Genomic DNA, 15,975 nt, shown 5'->3' with positions numbered 1-15,975 from the left:
CAGGGCAGCCTTGTTCCCTGTGTGTCCCCCATTATAGCATCGAGCCTCAGTTTCCCCAGCTTCTCACAGCCCTCGCCGTGCTGACTCCCCTGGGAGGGGCCGGCAGCCCCTCTGATCTGGGCCCCTGCCTCTGCCTCTAGATGGCCAGGGTGAAAGTCGCTGCGTGTGCTGTGCACACCACCTGCGGGGACTGCGTGGGTGCAGCCGACGCCTACTGCGGCTGGTGTGCCCTGGAGACGCGGTGAGACCCCTGGGACGGGGGCTGGGCCAGGGAGGCCGTCGGGGCGGGGGAGCCCCCCTGCGTCCTGACCTGCGCCGTGCCACCCCAGGTGCACCCTGCAGCAGGACTGCGCCAACTCCAGCCAGCCGCGTTTCTGGACCAGTGCCAGCGAGGGCCCCGGCCGCTGTCCCGCCATGACCGTCCTGCCGGCCGAGATCGATGTGCACCAAGAGTACCCGGTGAGTCTCTGGGGAGCCAGGACCCAGCTCCGGGCTCAGAAGTACGGGTGGAGAACAGCCCTTCACCTGGCACCCAAACCCTGAGAGGTGGAGACTCCTGCGCATAGCATCCCAGGGACCTGGAGGCAGATGACGAGAACGATAACGACCGGATGGTCTTAACATCCCCATTTTACAGGCGAGGAAACTGAGGCCAGAGCGGTGAAGTGACTTGTTCAAGGTCATACAGCGAGGGAGTGGCAAAGCTGGGATTTGAATTCAAGTGGGTGGGCTCCAGAGTCACAGAAGAGGGGGGGCAAATTAGAAGATGGGAGGAGAGCCAGCACCCCCCATCTCACATCCTGGCCACCAAGTGCCAGACTGCTGTTTCTCGAGCTGGGAAACATGAATCTGCAGCATGGGGGCAAGTAGCTACCCCCTCACCTGTGTCCAGGAGGGCCTAGAGCTGCCGCAGCCTCCTGCTTACCTGTAGCAGGCAGCCTCTGGGCAGGGGTGTTCCAGGCCCGGGCAGGGTTGTTCCAGGCCCTGGCAGGGGCTGAGGGACAGACAGGCTTGGGTCCCACCCAGCCCTGCCCTCAGTGACTTCTCTGAGGCTGGCATCTTCCTCTGTCACCTGGGGGAGATGATGGCTCTGATGGCCCAGACAGGCCCTGGGGCTCCTGGGCGCCCTCCTCCCCATCATTACATGTCACAGTCCTGCACACACATCATCTGGTCAAGCAAACTGGGTCTGTGCCACGCACAGGCCTAGACTTGGGGAGACAACGGTGAATAAGATAGACAAACGCCTGGTCCTTGAGGGGTTGACATGCTCATCAGGGAGAGAGACGAAGCAAGATAAAATGCCAAGATGGTGATAAGTACTACAGAGAAAAAGAAAGCAGAGCAGAGAACCGGGTGCAGAGCGAGTAGGTTGCAGGGCAGTGTTGACATTTTAGACCAGGTCGAGGTGGGGGACTCACTGCAAAGGCGACATCTGAGCAGAGGTAGGAAGGCAGGGTGAGTGTCTGGGCAGAGGGAACCGCCAGTGCAAAGGCCCTGAGGTGGGACCAAGACTCATGATTTGAGAGGGTGTCAGAGGATGGCATCTGAGGTCACGGGGGCCACATCATGCAGCGCCTCTGGCTACTGTAAGATGGTCAGTTTCATTTTGCAAACAGGGAAACTGAGGCCCATGTAGGCTGCAGCCCTCTGGCGTGGAGTCCTGACCACCCACCACCTCTTCTCCTGGGGTTACAGGGCGGGGGTGGGGCGGTGCGGGGAGTGGCCTTCCTCCACCCCCACCCCACCCCGTTCCCCACACCCCCAGCTAAGGGCCCTGGCCTCCAGGGTATGATCCTGCAGATCTCAGGGAGCCTGCCCAGCCTCAGCGGCATGGAGATGGCCTGTGACTATGGAAACGACATCCACACTGTGGCTCGGGTTCCGGGCCCTGCCTTTGGCCACCAGATCGCCTACTGCAACCTCCTGCCGAGGAACCGGTTCCCGCCCTTCCCACCCAACCAAGGTAAGCACTTCACTGCCTGGGCTGTGGGGACAGCCAGATGGGGGCTCTCAGGTGGTGGAATCTCAGGCATGGGGGTCCTGATATCACAGCCTCTGATGTCGGTGGAGACCCCCAGCTCCATTGTTCTTCTCTCCCTGGATCCCCTGCTCTGTTCCAGACCACGTAACCGTCGAGATGGCGGTGAGGGTCAATGGGCAGAACATCGTCAGGGCCAGTTTCACCATCTACGACTGCGGCCGTGTTGGGCAGGTGTATCCCCACACAGCGTGAGTGGCGCGGGGCCTGCTTCCAGGTGGCGGGAGGAGGTTCTGCTCCTGGGGAAGCCCGGGGAAGAGACATGATGGTGTCCCAGAGGCAGACAGGACTCTTGGTTGTTCACTCGCCGGCATGTTTGTGCAACAAACTGGCATCTTTGCCCGGCAAAGATGGCACAGTGCCCGGCGTCTGTGAGCACCCAGGCTGGTAGAGGCCGAGAGAAGTGCTATGATTACACTTAACTTAGTGTCATAAAGGCCCTGCTTACCTATTTCCTCCTTGCATACCTCTTGCAGCAGGAAGCTCACTACCTAACAGAGTGCCCAGCCCCTCTCGGCAGCTCTGATTTTGAGAAAGACCTTCCCCTGTGCTGGGATCTGCATCCCTGGGTCCCGGTTCCTGAGCACCGGGGCCGGGAGCCGGGTAGCTGAGGGCCCCCCTTGTCTTCCAGCTGCACCAGCTGCCTGTCGGCACAGTGGCCCTGTTTCTGGTGCGCCCAGCAGCACTCCTGTGTTTCCAACCAGTCTCGGTGTGAGTCCTCACCGAATCCCACGGTAAGCCAGGCCCAACGCGTGCCCTCTGCCTCCAGTGGTCCATTTTTTCCCATTTAGTATGTTGAGAACATTTCCGTATCGTTAAATTTTCTTCCTTCGCTCCAGATTTAACAGCTGTGCCGGGCTCATCACATCACAGTGCATTTAACCAACCCCCTCTTGTTGGACATGCTGATCCTTCCTGTTTCTTTTTTGCATTCTGATACGTCCAGGGCACTGTGCACGGCCTTGATTATTCCCTGGAGACCAGTTGTTCAAAGTGGCATTTTGGGGTGAAAGCCTGGCCCTGTTTTTCACTTTTAGCTCAGCTGACCCCCAGGAAAGCCCGAGCCAGTTTACGCCTCCAGCTGTAGGAGGAGGCCCCCTTCTGCACTTTGTGCTACTTTTCAATTTTACCTTCAACATTTCCAGCAACCCTAGAGAGTACCAGTCCCCAGAGCAACTGAAGCCCCAGCCTCTCGGCTCTGGGCTCAGGGAACCTCGTCAGGAATCCCCAAAGCCTTGTCTGCCCATGGCAGGTGCCAACGAGTAATGCTGAGGAGGGACTTCATGGCCCGAGCCTGGAATCCTGTGGTCTCAGCCCCTCCTGCCTGAGCGTCAGAATTGCTTTGAGGAGGAGGTGTACCGCAGCAGCAATGCTTAACTCAAAGCAGTGATGCAGTAAAGTGGGGTTTCCAGTGCTGGGAGAGAGGCCCGGTAGAGGCTGTGTGGCGAAATCCCAGGGGAGGCTCCGAGCCTCTGCAGTGGGCGCTGGGACTCCAGTCTAGGCCAGCCAGGACTCCTGCTCTCGTTTGGGGTCAACATCTCCTTCCGGCCCCAGCCCTGGCCTGTGTATACAGTAGGGACTTGATGAATGTCATTGTGAAGCATTCATGCCGGCAGCCTGCCTCCTGTGCTCTGCCCTAGGATACTGGGGCGAGGAGGACTCAGCCTCAACACTCTTCATTTATTGAGCACCTGTTGTATGCCTGGGTGTGTCCTAGGCACTGGGAAAGCACCAGGTTAGACACGGTTCTGCCCTCCCCGTTGTGAACCCAGAGCCTAAGGTGTGAGTTGTAGCTGTGTGATCCCAGGCAAGCTGCCAGACCTCTCTGTGCCTATTTCCCCATCTGTAAAATGGAGCCTATTTCAAAAGCTGGGGCGGGCATCTGGAATTACACCTGTCTGTAAGGTACCAACTTCATACTTGACACACAGTAGGTGGCCACTCTGCTGGGTGGGACAGGGAGGACTTCTCTGGGAGGGGAACCTTCTGCCGGGTCCTAACAGATGCATAGGCGCTCAGCAGCCTGGAGGTGTATCTGTGGCAGTGCCCCCGTGAACCACTCTCTCCCAGGTCTGCGGCTCTGCAGGTCAGGGTTGAGGGGGGTGCAGAGAGGGCCTGTCTTAGAGGATTATGGCAATCCAGTGGGAAAAGAGGCAGCTCCCACGCTGGGCCTGCAGGAGCTTCTGAACCGATGCTTAATTTGGCGTTTAGTTAAGTGCCAGTTAGCCGTGGAGGCGCCATGCCTCTGATTGGGCGGCAGGCAGCGGGGTCTGCATATCCCCCTGGACCCCTCAGGAGCTGGGAGCAGGCGGTAGGGCTTGGGCCAAGCCAGAGAGGTGTCTCTGGGAAGGCAGGTGCTAGGGGCTGAGTCTTCTCTCACTTCCTGTTCCCTCGTGGGCCCCAGAGGAAGGAAACCGGGGAGTGCAGGATGCCAGGAGGAGGGCTTCAGCTTTTCCGCAGAGCGGGGGAGAATAAGGAAGGCGCTGCATCCTCCACTTTCAGTTGTCCAGGGAGGGCGTGGCCACCCCAAGGCGGTGTGACTTTTGGCCTTAGAAGCAAGGAGGGTTTGGGCAGATGGAAGGGCAGGGTCTCTTGGTGGGGAGCCTGGGTAGACGCGTCCATGAAGGTGGTTAGGAGCCGGTGGAGAGGGTAGTTTGGTGGGAATGTGGGGGAAGTTTACAGGGGCTGGGAGCGGTGCAGAAGGGCAGGGAAGGAACAGGTCAGGTGGGTTCAGGGTCCCAGGGCCACCCAGTGCTCCGCTGGATTGGGACCCGAGCTCTCAACTCTTGAACGTAGAAAGACCTTGGGGGAGTCTGTGGACTCCAGTGTGGAGACAGGTGAGGCCCCCTGTGAACTGGCACACACTGGGCTCACATCTGGGCTTTCTGCGGCTCCTGGCATTGCCGCCCTGGCATCTGTTCCCCCAACTCCTGGTCTCCCGCCTTCTTGGCTCTGCGCAGAGTTCGTTCGGTCAGTCGGCCATGGTTTCCTGAGCCTGCAGCTACACTCTGGCAAAGGGGAGAAGCTGCTTAGCATCTTTCAGAGGCATTGACGACTCTGCTTGGGGTGGGACCAGGAGGCCCCAGTCCTTTGCGAGCAGGGAAGCCCTAGCTCAAACTGGCGTCAGCCCCAACAGAATCGTGTGGCTTGTGTGAGTACAGAGTCCGAGGGGCGGCGTCCCCTTCAGGCACAGCTGGGTCCGGGGGCTCCAACACTGTCAGCAGGGCCTCCCCACCCCTCTGAGTGGCCTCCACTCTGAGGCAGGCCCTCCCCTCTTGGCAGCAAGATGGCCTCAGCAGCCCCGGGCAGGCTTCTGATCCCCCAGCAGCCCCAGGAGACTTTCTCATTGATTCTGCGGAAGTTCCAGGGGAACTGGGTCACGTTCACTCCCCATACCAATTGCTGAGTCCAGGACGGGCCTGGGTACCCGCCCATCCCTGGGGCTAGGGAGTAGGGTCAGCCCTCCCGAACCACAGGCCTGGGGGTTGGGGAGATTCCCCTATGGCCAAGGCAGACTTGGAGGCCATGGTCGGGGGCTGGAGGCTGGCAGCAGATGTACCAGCTGTCCCCAAGGAGGATTAGCCAACCCTGGGGGAGGTGCTGAAAGAGGGCAAAGATGCGCCCGCACTCAGCCTTGCTCCTGCTCTGTACAATGGGTACAAGCATCCAGGTGGCCGTGGCTCATAAGGGTCAAGGGGGGTAGGGGCCCTCAGGGATGATCCCACGTCACTTCCTCTTGCGGAAGCTCCCCCTTCCCCAGCCCTCACCCCTCCAGCCCCCGCTGTTGGCCACCTACCCTCAGGTGGGGTGCAGCTGGGAGGACAGAGCTGCAGGGCCCCCAGCCAGCTGTGAAGCAGGCTGGCAGCGGCTGTGAGACCCAATTAGAAACATGTGGCTTCCATTCCCGGAAACTCCGGGGGGGTTACACATGGATGGCACAGGACAGCAGCTCAGAGAGGGACAGACTTGTGGGTCACACAGCGAGTGGACACCAGCTGCTACCTCCCAGCCCCACCGTGTGGTCCGCTGAGGCCCCACCTGGGCCCAGCCATGTTGCCTCTTTGGCCAAGGCCCCTGTGGTCGGCTCCCAGGGAAACTCACTGGCCTGGGCGAGGTTTCTGGCCTGGAGGTCAGCAACCATCCTGGACAACTAGAGCCCGCTGTGCTTGGGCAAACCACTTGGTTTTTCTGTGCCTCAATATCCTAGTCTGTAAAATGGGTGTAATGGTGGTACCTACCTCGTAGGGCTGTTGGGAGAAGGATTTGTTGAATTAATACTGTGCAAAGTGCTCAGAAGTATCCCGGTGCACAGGGAGGGCTGTGTCAGCTGGCCGCTACTTCTGTCACTATGACCATGGTCAATGACAGTAAATACGGCATTGGCATCCCTCGAGCTCTGGTTTTTATGCTGGGCCCCTGAGGGTCCCCTGAAGGAGCTCCCTGTCTAATTAACAATAAGGAGTAAAGACCCCTGATCCCTGGCCCTCAGTTTCAGGACTCAGTCTCTGGCCCGAGAGTCAGACAGATGGGAATTCAAAGAGCAACTCTGCCCTCTGCCCTCAGGTAGCGCCCCTCCTCTCTGAACCTCAGGTTCATACCTCCCTCCCCCCTCCCTAACTTCCTTCCTTTTATGAAGTCGCCTCCGTGGCTCCGCGGAATGCGGATGTCCAGGCCCTCCACAGGACTTGCCGGGCGCTGGCATCTCCACCCAGAGGCCTGACTCGCCCGGGCAATGGGGAAGGGTCTGGAGCCTGGCGGCACCAGGGCGCTCACAGCCTGTTTCCCGTGGGCTGTTCAGAAGTCTGGGCTTTCTCTTTTCTGAATCATTTATCATGAGTTAATCTGGAAACCAGAACTCCAGAGCTAGGTGGAGTCTCAGAAAGTGGTAGAGCCCCTCATTTTACAGCTGGGAAAGGTGAGGCCCAGAGACAGGGAGGTTTCCTCTGAGAGGCACGCGGTGGAGCGGCCATGGGGACCCAGTTCCACTGGGCAGGGTACTGCATCTCTCTGTGCCTCAGTTTCGTCATCGGCGAAATGGGGCCAATGCCTTCTCCTGCTCGTAGGCCTTGCCGTGAGGGTCAAGTGAGATGGTATGTGGGAGGCAGTGGGCACGCGGCCCTCGGTGCGTGCGGCTGCTACGTTTTGTTAGTAGTGTTTCCTCACTTCCCCAGGCTGCCTGGTGTCTCCCCGGGGAGACGGGGCTGCGCAGGTTGGCTGGGGTGGCCGTGAACCCCGTCTTTTCCGAAATGCCCCATTGCCAGCCCCACCTCCTTGGGTTTTGACTGCAGAGCCCTCAGGACTGCCCGCAGATCCTGCCCTCAGCCCTGGCTCCCATGCCCACGGGCAGCTCCCAGAGCATCCCGGTGCATCTGGCCAACGCCGCCTTCTTCCAGGTAAGTGAAGGCTGGGTGGGGGTGGGGCGGAGGGCTGGGAGAGTGCCGTCCCTGGTGGGGGGACTCTGCTCTGGGCCCACCACCCATGCTTTGGTTTCCTTCCTCTGAGTTTCCAGGCTATGTTTGAGAAAGCCCTGCTCTGGTTGCACGGAGCTGGGGAAACAGGAAAGTGGGCGGGGAGGGCCAGGCCACGGGGACAGCAGGCCGCCCCCAGTGCCCGCAGGAAAGCCTGGCCATGACCCCCAGGCTTTACCTCTAAAGCTCCCCTGATCCAGGCCCAGCGCCCGCCCAGTGCCGCAGCCCATGGGTGACACTGTCCATACCGTCCCCGCCCTGCCCTAGACCCCAGGCTGAGTTGTGACCCTGGACACCTCCCCAGTTCGTGGCTGACATGTCTTCCCTGGAGAATGGCCAGAGAACCCCTTTGCCGCCCGACTCCCCATTGTCCAGGTGGGGAAAATGAGGCCTAGGAAGGGGATGCAGGTGCCTCCAGGTCACACAACGTAGGGCTGCACTTGCATGCCAGCCCTGGACTCCTTGTTCAGTGCTCTTCCCTACAGCCAGTCTTCCCCTCCCCCTGCCCATCTGGGCTGGGGGAAGGGACACAGCCCCTTTCTGGGTCCCTCCTGGAGGAGCGTCCTGGGTGGGAAGTGTTGATGAGTCCTGGAAGCATGCCAGCCACCCCCTCCCCAGCTTCTGCGGACTTGCCATCTGTCGCTTCTATGGGGGAGCCGAGGCCCGTGACGCCTGTCACACGTGGGGGCCACACGCCAGGCATCTGGGATGCGTCAGGCAGCCTCGTGGCAGGGGCTGCAGCTCCGTGAGGGGCAGGGCGGCCCTGCCCTGGGCCCTCAAGCTCTTCCCTGCAATGGTTGGGAAGAGCCTCCAGGGGCAGCAAGGGGCCTGGACCCATGTGGAGGGCTGTGCCGCTCCCCTGCGGCCCTGAGCCCAGGGACTCGGACGACAGACCCACCTCGCAGCTCAGCGTGGCAGGGACACGTGAGCTCTCAGCCCTGTCAACAGCCACTTTCCTGTGTTAGTTTCAGAACGAAGCGGGGAGGGGGCGGGGCAGGGGAGTTGCCGACCTGCTATCTCCTCAGGGTGTCACATCTGCCAGGGACAGGGACATAAACAGGAAGTCCTGCCACGCGGCTGGCCTGACACACTCAAAACCCAGATTTGTTCATTCAGCAGATATTTACTGATGCTGCTCCCGGAGGCCTGTGCTGGGCTGAGGGCAAGACGGGATTGGGGAATTGGCCCTGTTTAGTCTTTCAGCAAGCACTTATTGAGCACCTCTTGCATACTGATAACCGCCAGCATATATTAGGCACCCACAGTGTGCAACCCACTAAAGATAACATGATCTCCAGTTTTCCTAGAATCCTGCAGAGTAGAGCAGCCTCTTTCTGTTGCAGAGTTTAGAAACCCAAGACCCAGAGAGGAGGAGCCACTTGCACAGGGTCACACATCTAGGAGGTAGCAGAGGTGGGATTCGAACCTGGGGGGGCCTGTGTAAGGTAGAAGCTGAGCTATTTCAGCTGCCATCTGCTGCCCTTGGAGGTGCCAGGGGGGCTGAGACCCAGCCTCAACCCTCCCCAATGGGTGGGGGGCCAGGTGTAGACAGCCTGCACAGGGGATAAGGGTGGTCCTTGGCCTACAGGGTCGGGGACAGGCTTTAGGAGCTTAATGGAGCCCCTGGCGCACACCCAAGTGTTCATTGCTGAATGGATGGATGATCAAGTGAGGGGTGCCCCTGTGATTTGAGGGGGGAGTCTGGGAAGGCTTTGGAACATGGGACATTTGAGCTGCATTTTGAAGGTTGTGTTGAGTTTTGCTGGGTGGAAGAATGGGCTTGGGCAAAGGCTGAGGGCAGGACAGCCTGTGTGCTCTGTCGACATGCGTCCTGTGGCTGGTCCCAGGCCTTGTGAGGCAGAGGCGGTGGGGGGGGGGGGTGTTGACATTAAAGGACAGGTGGAGTCTCACTGGGATGAACCTTGTATGTCGGTCATGCTGAAGAGTCAGGGCTTTACCCACGGAGTGAAAGGCCCCGGGTTTAGGCCATTGGGAGATGTTGGTGAGACTTTTAGTGGCATGGAGAGAGCACAAGGCCAAGGTTCCAGGTGTTTATGTACCCCCTGCCTCCATCAAACATTGGACATGGAGGCCTGGAAGGACATCCTGGAGGAGGTGCAGCCCAGGCAAAGGCCTGATAGTAGGACCACGCCCACTCTTCAGGACAGCAGTGTCAGATGTCCTGATGGAGGTACAGGGCAGTGGGTGCTGACCTGAGTCTCCGCAACCCCCCTCTCCCACAGGGTGCAGCGCTTGAATGTAGCTTTGGTCGAGAAGAGATCTTTGAGGCTGTGTGGGTGAATGAATCAGCTGTACGCTGCAACCAAGTGGTGGTGAGTGGTGTAGCTTTAATGGCGGGGGGCGGGGGCAGAGGGGAAGGGGAGGCCTGCGCAAGTCCAGATCCTACACTCCTTCCTTTCTACCTCCTCTTTTTGGACCCCCTGCCCCCAGTAGCCCTGCCCTCATCTGTCTCCCTGACACCCCTCCCCCAACAAAGACCCAGACACCACTCACACGGCTCATGGTTTTTCCTGTCTTTCTGCAGCTGCACACAACCCAGAAGAGCCAGGTGTTTCCACTCAGCCTCCAACTAAAGGGGCGGCCTGCCCGATTCCTGGACAGCCCTGACCACATGACAGGTGGGAGCGCCTTACACGGCCTCAGGGGACTCGGCCTCGCGCGGTGGGTGGGACGCAGCCTTGGGGGACTCATTCCCGCTCGGGTGTTCCCTAACCCACAAGCTGCCTCAGATCCCAGCCCTGCTTTTCTGTGCCTGGTCAGTTACTCAGCACTTGATTATCGAGCAGCTCCTCTGGGCGGGCACCACACCCTCGGGGCATCTCCAGGCCAGTGGCTGTGCAGCCCCAGGTACTTCCTTACCTTTCCCTTTCTGAGCCTCTTTGTCCTCATATGAAGCAAGGGCAGAGGCCCTTTCACAGAGGGTGTGGTGAGGATTTGCTGAGATGGTGCACACAAAGCCTTGCAAGGGTGTCTGGGGCATACTCTGTGCCCCCATAGGGTGGTTGGTGTCCTTGCTCTTATTATATGAACTGAATCAACTCTCTAAGGGCCTGTCTGTTCATGGGGAGTCTCAGACATCTCGGTGGACATGGGCACCCCCCACATCCATACTATGAAGGTCCCAGACAGAAGCCCCAGAACCAGCCTGCACATCCTGAGGCCCTGGAGAACTGGCCCTGCACTCCTCCTTGTGCCAGTCTGAGGGTCTGGTCTGAGGCTCACAGAACCCGCATTGCTCAGTGGTTCCTTAGCATCCTGGAGCTCCGTGGGGGCTCAGGAGACCCACTCGGGCCTGGGTATGAATCCAGCTCTGCTACTCACAGGCTGTGTGACCTTGGGCAAGTCACTCTACCTCTCTGAGCCTCATCTCTTACCTGTCAAATGGAGCTAATAAACAGCTCCCACTGGATAGATTCACAGTGAGGATGAGTGTTAATGGGGCTGTGGCTGCACTGTGCTTAGCACAGCCCCCGGGGGGTTTGGAGAAGACTAAGAATTTCATGGGGTCCTGATCCTAAGAACCAGGACCCTGCTGACCTGTGCTGCCTCCGTGTCTCCCGCAGTGGAGGTCTATAACTGCGCCATGGGCAGCCCTGACTGTTCCCAGTGCCTGGGCCGGGAGGACCTGGGCCACCTGTGTGTGTGGAGTGACGGCTGCCGCCTGCGGGGGACCCTGCAGCCCCTGCCTGACACCTGTCCCGCCCCCGAGATCCGAGCGGTAAGCACCCCGCCCCCACCTCCCCCCTCGGAAGCCCGTTGCACCCACATGCCTGAATGTGCACACGTACAGCGCCCCACGTGGGCTCAGGGACCCGCAGCACACGTGCTTGCACACACCCAGGCCCTTGCGCACTGTATTACCCACTGAGCACCTGCTGGGTGCCAGGCCCTGCCCGGTGCTAGAGACACAGCAGGGAAACGAGTACCTGCCTTCTCAGAGCTAATGTTTTAGTTGGGGTTAGGGGACAGCAATAAGAAAGGAAATAATTTACATAGAGAAGGTGGTAAGTGCTGAGGCAGAGCAGGGCGGGGGCATTGGGAGTCTGCTGGGGCTGATGGTGTCTAAAGTTTATAGCGAGGTCAGGGAAACCTTGCTGATAAGGTGAAAATGGGGGCTGCCAGTAACTCCGAAGCCTCAGTTTTAATTAAGAAAAAAATCTCTGGGAAGGAGTCGGTTTAGCTTAGCCTGGGTCAGGTGCCCATTCCAGGCCCAGTCAGCTCTGGTTGGGATGTAGGGTCATGTGGTCAGACATGGCCACTGGGAGTGGACCTCGGTGTCCCCAGGAGACACCCCTCAAATAGCAGTGACTCTGTCCCTATGCACTGGTGTCCCTAGACCCAAGCCGGCTCAGTATCACAACAGGCAGCCCCAGTGACCTGCCAAGTGGCTGGCGGTGCCAGCGCTCTCAGAGCCTCCCCTGAGTGATGGGTCTGCCTGGCCCTGCCTCCCCGGGAGCCTGCCGCCATCCCAGCCTCTGAACCCCATTCACCCCTTTCTCCGGTCGCCTGGCAGATTGAGCCCCTGAGTGGCCCCTTGGATGGCGGGACCCTGCTGACCATCCGCGGCAGGAACCTGGGCCGGCGGCTCAGCGACGTGGTCCGTGGAGTGTGGATTGGCAGCGTGGCCTGTGAGCCGCTGGCCGGCAGATACACGGTGTCAGAGGAGTGAGTAGAGGGCAGTCCCTTGGGCCATTCTGAGTGACCTGCAGGCCCCACCCGCGCCCCGGAAGTGCCAACTGCATCTCTGCCCTCCCATCTCCCTTTTCTTCTCCCCCCTCCCCCCTCCGCCATCCCACTCTCCTTGGCACCCTTCTGCTCCCCAGAAGTCACTCACGCCTGGGTCTCCCGGCCATTTCCACCGTGCGTCCTGCCCTTTCCTGCTGGGGACACCACTCAGGCGCCTGCTCCCCTGGGAAGCCCTCCCGTGTTCCCCTAGACCAGCCCTACCTCCACGGAAGCCTTGCTCCGATGAAAAACATTGCTGTTAGGAAAATGTGGGAGCCACTGGTGGCGCAGAGGTCTGGGCCTGCAGCGGTGGAGCCTGGCCCGGAGGGCAGGGAATGAGCTGGGTTTCCTTTCCGAAGGCTGTAAGTCATGCTTGCAGATAAGGCCATCAGTCTACCAGCCCAGCAAATGTTCTCATGGTTGGAGAACTTTCAAATATCCCCAAAGACCATCTTATCCAATCCCCTCGTCTTATAGCTGCAGAACTGTCGTAAACTCAGGTCGGGGGTGGTCCCGGGGAAGAGCTTGGCACCAGGGTGACTCCTGGGGGACTCAGTGGCTGTTTTTCAGCGGATGGGGAATTGTCTCAGTATCTTGACATGGGTAATGCCATTGGGTGTCCTGGCCAAATAACAGCGCCAGGTGTGAGTGGGAGGGTGGGTGGCTGAGTGCAAGGATGGGGCGCTCACACACCCTGGGGGTGGAGCAGGGGCCATTGCTTGAGGGAGAAACCAGATGGCACCTGCCTGGGCCCCCAGGATCCGCTGGCTGCTCCTTGACCAGAGTTGCCTTCCCCAGGATCGTGTGTGCCACGGGGCCAGCCCCGGGGGCGTTCTCAGACGTGGTGACGGTGAACGCCTCCAAGGAGGGCAGGTCACGGGAGCACTTCTCCTACGTGGTAAGGGAGGCTGCAGCCTATCCCCTGCCCACCCTGCCAGGCTCACCCCGGGCTGGCCTGAGGCCTGACCGCCTGCCTTCCTCCCCACAGCTGCCCCTGGTTCACTCCCTGGAGCCTGCCGTGGGCCCCAAGGCAGGGGGCACCAGGATCACCATCCACGGCAGCGACCTCCATGTGGGCTCCGAGCTCCAGGTCCTGGTGAATGACACGGAGCCCTGCATGGAGCTGGTGTAAGCCCGTAGGCCGGGGGGCTGGGGGGCTGGGGGTAATGTCCTCGCACCAGCCATCACCAGGCACTTCACTGGCTGTGTCCCCTTGGCCAAGCCCCTTCCTCTTTCTGAGCCTCAATTTTCTCAGCCGGTAAGAACAGTACCAGTGACTTGTGGGAAGTGCTGTGCCCAGCATACAGTAGGTACTTCATAAGTGACCTTAACCTGCAGTGAAAATGGTGATGATTGTACACACTCTGAGAGCTGCCGCTGGCCCAGGGGTGTGGCTAGTGGCAGGGTTGTGGTCCAGAAGCTCTTGGTGAAATACTTGTCTTTATTATGCACTTAATGTGTACCAGGTGCCATTGATAGGCATTGCTGTGGGTACCAAGATGAGCCCAAAAGTCTCAGCCCTCAGGGTACAGCAGACACTCTCACAGGAGCTAGGAACATCCAGGAGGGTCAGGATTGGGAGAAGTCAGAGCTCTCAGGGCTGTGGGCGCAGGGCCCTCACCGGGGCGAGAGCCAGGGGAGGGTTTCTGGGAAGCTTCTTGGAGGAGGTGGGATGGGGCAGGTCAGAGAAGAGAAGGCAGGGCATCCAAGGTGGGGCAGACAGCGCAAGCAAAGATGCGGCAGTGGGAATGTGGAAACAAGATTTCTGTATGAGGTGGGGGCCAGGTGAGCAGGCCTGGACCCCAGGCCACGTGCCCCAGGTGACGGGGTGTTGGTCGCTGGGGAGTGACGGAGGCGGGTTCCTGCTGAAGAGGCCCGCGTCCTCCGCAGGCGCACAGACACCAGCATCACCTGCACGGTGCCTGGGGGCGCCCTGCCGGCCCCCGTGCCCGTGTGTGTGCGCTTCGAGCACCGGGGCTGCGTGCGCGGCAACCTCACCTTCTGGTACAAGCAGAACCCGGTCATCACGGCCATCAGTCCCCGCCGCAGCCACGTCAGGTGAGACCAGGACGTGACCCCAGGCCAGGGCACTCCCTGGGGCTGCACCTGGGCTCACGGGGCTTGCTGTCCCCCCACAGTGGCGGCAGGACCATCACGGTGGCCGGCGAGCGTTTCCACATGGTGCAGAAGGTGTCCATGGCCGTGCACCACATCGGCCGGGAGCCCACGGTGAGGGCGGGGCCCCGGCGGGCAGGGCTGGTTGTGGCCCCGGCTGACCAGGCGTCCCTCCACCACATCTCCTCATCTCTGCCTCTCCTGTCTCTTTGCCTCTCTCCCCCTCTTTTCCCACATCTGATTATCCCTCCCGTCCCCCACCTTGGCCCCGGCCCCCCCCAAAACCAGCTCTGCAAGGTTCTTAACTCCACCCTCATCACCTGCCCATCGCCCGGGGCCCTGAGCAACGCGTCAGCCCCTGTGGACTTCTTCCTCAACGGCCGGGCCTACGCAGATGAGGCAGCCGTGGACGAGGAGCTCCTGGACCCCGAGGAGGCCCAGCGGGGCAGCAGGTTCCGCCTGGACTACCTCCCTGACCCACAGTTCTCCACGGCGAAGAGGGAGAAGTGGATCAAGCACCACCCCGGGGAGCCCCTCACCCTGGTCATCCACGTGAGTGCCAGTGGGTGCCAGGTGGGGGGCGTGAGCAGGCCGGGCTTAGCCACAGGCCTTACGAGCAGCCCTTCTGCTCCCGCAGAAGGAGCAGGACGGCCTGGGCCTCGAGAGCCACGAGTACCGGGTCAAGATTGGCCAGGTGGCCTGTGACATCCAGATCGTCTCCGAGAGAGTCATCCACTGCTCGGTCAACGAGTCCCTGGGCACAGCCAAGGGGCAGCTGCCCATCACAGTGAGTGGACGGGGCACTAGAGACAGAGGTGGGCTTGGCCCCCAGTCTTGTCCCAAGTGCCCGAGCATCTGCCCCCTGTCCGGCACGTCTCAGCTGAGCGTTGTCGTGCTCAGAAGCTTAGACAACCATGGCAAAGAGGAGCTTTACCTCCCCACTTGGCGGATGAGGAAACAGACCCAGAAACTTAGTGATCTGTTCAGGGTCGGTGATCGGCCCCAGCTGGCTCTCAGAGGCCATGACGAGTTGTCCCCGTTCCACTTGTTGCTCTACCCAGAGTCTGGGCCTCCAGTTGCCATGCCGAGTCATGGAGGGAGGGAAGCAGGAGTGGAGAGAGGGCCTAGAACGTGGGATCTCTTCTGCACTGTACCTGCTTGCATGCCTCCCGAGATGGGGTGCTCACTCCCTCCCGGGTGGCACATGCCACCCAGGATGGCTCCGACTGCAAAAGCTCCCTTTCACCTGTACCCCAGTCCCAGTTCTGCCCTTTGAGTCCTAAGAACTCACCTGCTCCCCTGGTCGTTGGGCAGCCCCACAGATACTTCAGGACATGGCCAGGCTCTATGGACTGCCCGGCCACTGGCTCTTCTGCTGCTCCTCCCAGGCTGTAGTAATAATCACAGTTGCCTGTATTTATTGAGTCTCCCTTCTGTGCCAGGCTCGGGACTAAGGGCTTGACAAGCATCATCTCATTTAGCCCTCATAGCATCCCCAGGAGCTGGGTGGGGCTCTCTCTGTCTTATAGTTGTGGCATCTGAGGCTCAGAGAGGTTAGGTGCCTTGCTCAAGAACGCACAGCTAGCAAGGAGAAGAGCCAGGGCG

The 15,975-nt window shown here is 60.2% G+C and overlaps 1 protein-coding gene across 2 annotated transcripts in view; it reads left to right on the top strand.

The window, feature by feature from the left end:
* PLXND1 (plexin D1) overlaps positions 1–15,975 on the top strand; it is a 51,970-nt gene that overhangs the window by 20,927 nt on the left and 15,068 nt on the right. For both annotated transcript variants that reach the window (XM_079933876.1, XM_079933875.1), the window contains exons 4-19: positions 141–241; positions 330–459; positions 1,789–1,966; positions 2,124–2,232; positions 2,673–2,775; positions 7,330–7,434; positions 9,753–9,842; positions 10,055–10,148; positions 11,094–11,248; positions 12,044–12,195; positions 13,054–13,153; positions 13,244–13,383; positions 14,146–14,313; positions 14,394–14,484; positions 14,659–14,922; positions 15,008–15,157. In XM_079933876.1, the coding sequence (XP_079790002.1) occupies positions 141–241; positions 330–459; positions 1,789–1,966; positions 2,124–2,232; positions 2,673–2,775; positions 7,330–7,434; positions 9,753–9,842; positions 10,055–10,148; positions 11,094–11,248; positions 12,044–12,195; positions 13,054–13,153; positions 13,244–13,383; positions 14,146–14,313; positions 14,394–14,484; positions 14,659–14,922; positions 15,008–15,157 (2,130 nt within the window). The remainder of the gene's footprint in view (positions 1–140; positions 242–329; positions 460–1,788; positions 1,967–2,123; positions 2,233–2,672; positions 2,776–7,329; positions 7,435–9,752; positions 9,843–10,054; positions 10,149–11,093; positions 11,249–12,043; positions 12,196–13,053; positions 13,154–13,243; positions 13,384–14,145; positions 14,314–14,393; positions 14,485–14,658; positions 14,923–15,007; positions 15,158–15,975) is intronic.

Source organism: Stenella coeruleoalba, assembly GCF_951394435.1.
Source record: "Stenella coeruleoalba genome assembly, chromosome: 10".
NCBI lineage: Eukaryota > Metazoa > Chordata > Mammalia > Artiodactyla > Delphinidae > Stenella > Stenella coeruleoalba.
Note: the sequence above shows the minus strand (reverse complement) of the source record. Positions and strands in the feature narration are given on the sequence as shown.